Raw genomic sequence first — 2042 nt, 5'->3', positions numbered from 1 at the left:
AGNTTGGGAAAATGGGAGTCGGTATATGTCTTGTTAATAATCCTCATTCACTAGAGTGGAGTCCCTTTATTGAAAATCAACTTGCTGTGGCAACCTCAAACAGACCAGGTCATACACCAATTTCTGGCATTATTTATTTACTCTCTTTTTTACCAAAGAACGAAATTGAAATTGAACATCAAATTCAGCTAAATGTTGGATGTCAACATATCCTTTGGTCACACAGAAACGAAAGTATTCTTCTCAGTTCCTGTCATGATAATGTATTAAGATTTTTTGATACACAGAATACAGATTGTATGTATAGAGAATGGTTCGATACTCAAAGTATCTCAAATTTGGATTGGGATAAAATCTCTCTAGAGTGGATAATAACAGGAGGAATAGATTCATCTATCAAGTTGTATCATGAAAATCAAGATTCCAATGAATCTCTTCAAACATTTCACACTAAAAAACATGAACTTGTCATTAAGGAACAAGAATCAAATTTGGAAAGTATTGATGATTTGCAGGCCCCTCCTATTCATGATATTCAGTGGAATACTCATTCTCCCATGCAATTTCTCACTACTGATAGAGATGGTTTTGTGTGCTTATGGGATTTGAGACAAGAGGAAGATCCTTGTGTTAAATCGTTTAGAATTCATAACAAGACATGTGCCTTAAAAATGGATTTGAATATATTTGATGAAAACTCTTTAGCTTTGGGATGTTTTGATAATTCATTAATGACCTATGATTTGAGAAATGTGAAGAAACCAAAATCTATTCTATCTAACATTCACTACTCCCAAATAACGTCAACACAATGGAGTCCACATACGCAACATTTAGTGGCTACAAGCTCCACTGATAGAACATTAAGGATATGGGACATGAGAGAATCAAATAACCTATTGCAATTCAATAATGATACCCCAAATGATTCATACGAGACTGAAGTTAGTTTTGGAGGGAGAGTGTCAAATTTTAAAAATCAAAAGATGGAAGATTGGGTGAATGATATTGCATGGAATATTCATGAAGTTGGTTTGATGGCTCTATGTTGTAATGATCAACTTGTAAAGGCCTACAATATTAAAGAAGATTAGAGGGGGGGGAGAGTGAAGTAAAATGTTGAGTGCACCGAAAAATATTCGGAAAATAATTTTCTAATCAACCACCTTCTGGTTATTATATTTATGAAATGCTGTATGTTGCAATTCTTTGGTTTGCATAGTTTCTTCGTACGTTCAATTTAACAGTTCCTAATTTATAAATTCCTGATTTATTTAATTCCTTAAAAATAATTTGGGAATCCAAGAAAAGAAAATTATGATCTTGAAATCCAATATCCAATAAAATATAAGTTTTCGTAATTGTATCATATTGAATGGTTCCTTGTGAGCTATAATAGATGGCAAATTCATTAAATTCATTTGTTACTTTTCTATTTGTTCAGAAAGATGAAAATACTTTTTAAGAAAATTGTTACAAAAAATGTATTACAACGAAGGTTTATTTTCTGACACAACGAAATCATGATTTCAACCTCTTGATTTTTGTAAGTGCCCTTATTACATGAATTAACACGATTTGAGAATAGCTATTTTTGATTTGTTACTCATATCTCAAGAACGAAAGTTAGCCATCCACTTCTCACATTGTGATGACATTAACAAGGGAAAAAAGATGGTTTAAAAAATTCGTACTGCACAACGAAGTAAGGTTTTAAAGGTTTCGTATTTTCAAATGTTGGAGTTTATGTAATTTAAGAGGATTTGAGGATAGCTATTTTTTTGTTTCCTCGTATTTATTTTTTTTGATACTTCCTAAATTGTGAATGTGTTTTAGCTCAAAATTTAATTCTGAAAATACCTTGTCTGCAATAACTGCTTCACAAAATCGAATAAGTACAAGATGGGGAACATATCAACGAGTGGTATAACGTATTCGAATCGATAAATATTTTAAAAACATTGTCTTCGGCTCTGAGAGTACCCATTTGCTTAAATTCTATAAATCAAGGTTACTCTCTTAAATTTTAATCAATATTAATA

The 2042-nt window shown here is 31.5% G+C and overlaps 1 protein-coding gene across 1 annotated transcript; it reads left to right on the top strand.

The window, feature by feature from the left end:
* Positions 1–11: 11 nt before the first annotated feature.
* On the top strand, positions 12–1094 carry NAEGRDRAFT_54931 (uncharacterized protein; the record flags this gene model as incomplete). Its single annotated transcript, XM_002668112.1, has 1 exon — positions 12–1094. One exon carries the CDS (start codon positions 12–14, stop codon positions 1092–1094), a length of 1083 nt encoding a protein of 360 aa, XP_002668158.1.
* Positions 1095–2042: the final 948 nt, after the last annotated feature.

Source organism: Naegleria gruberi (genome assembly GCF_000004985.1).
Source record: "Naegleria gruberi genomic scaffold NAEGRscaffold_651, whole genome shotgun sequence".
Lineage (NCBI taxonomy): Eukaryota > Heterolobosea > Eutetramitea > Acrasida > Naegleriidae > Naegleria > Naegleria gruberi.
The sequence above is the reverse complement of the archived record's forward strand: the minus strand, read 5'-3'. Positions and strand labels throughout refer to the sequence as shown.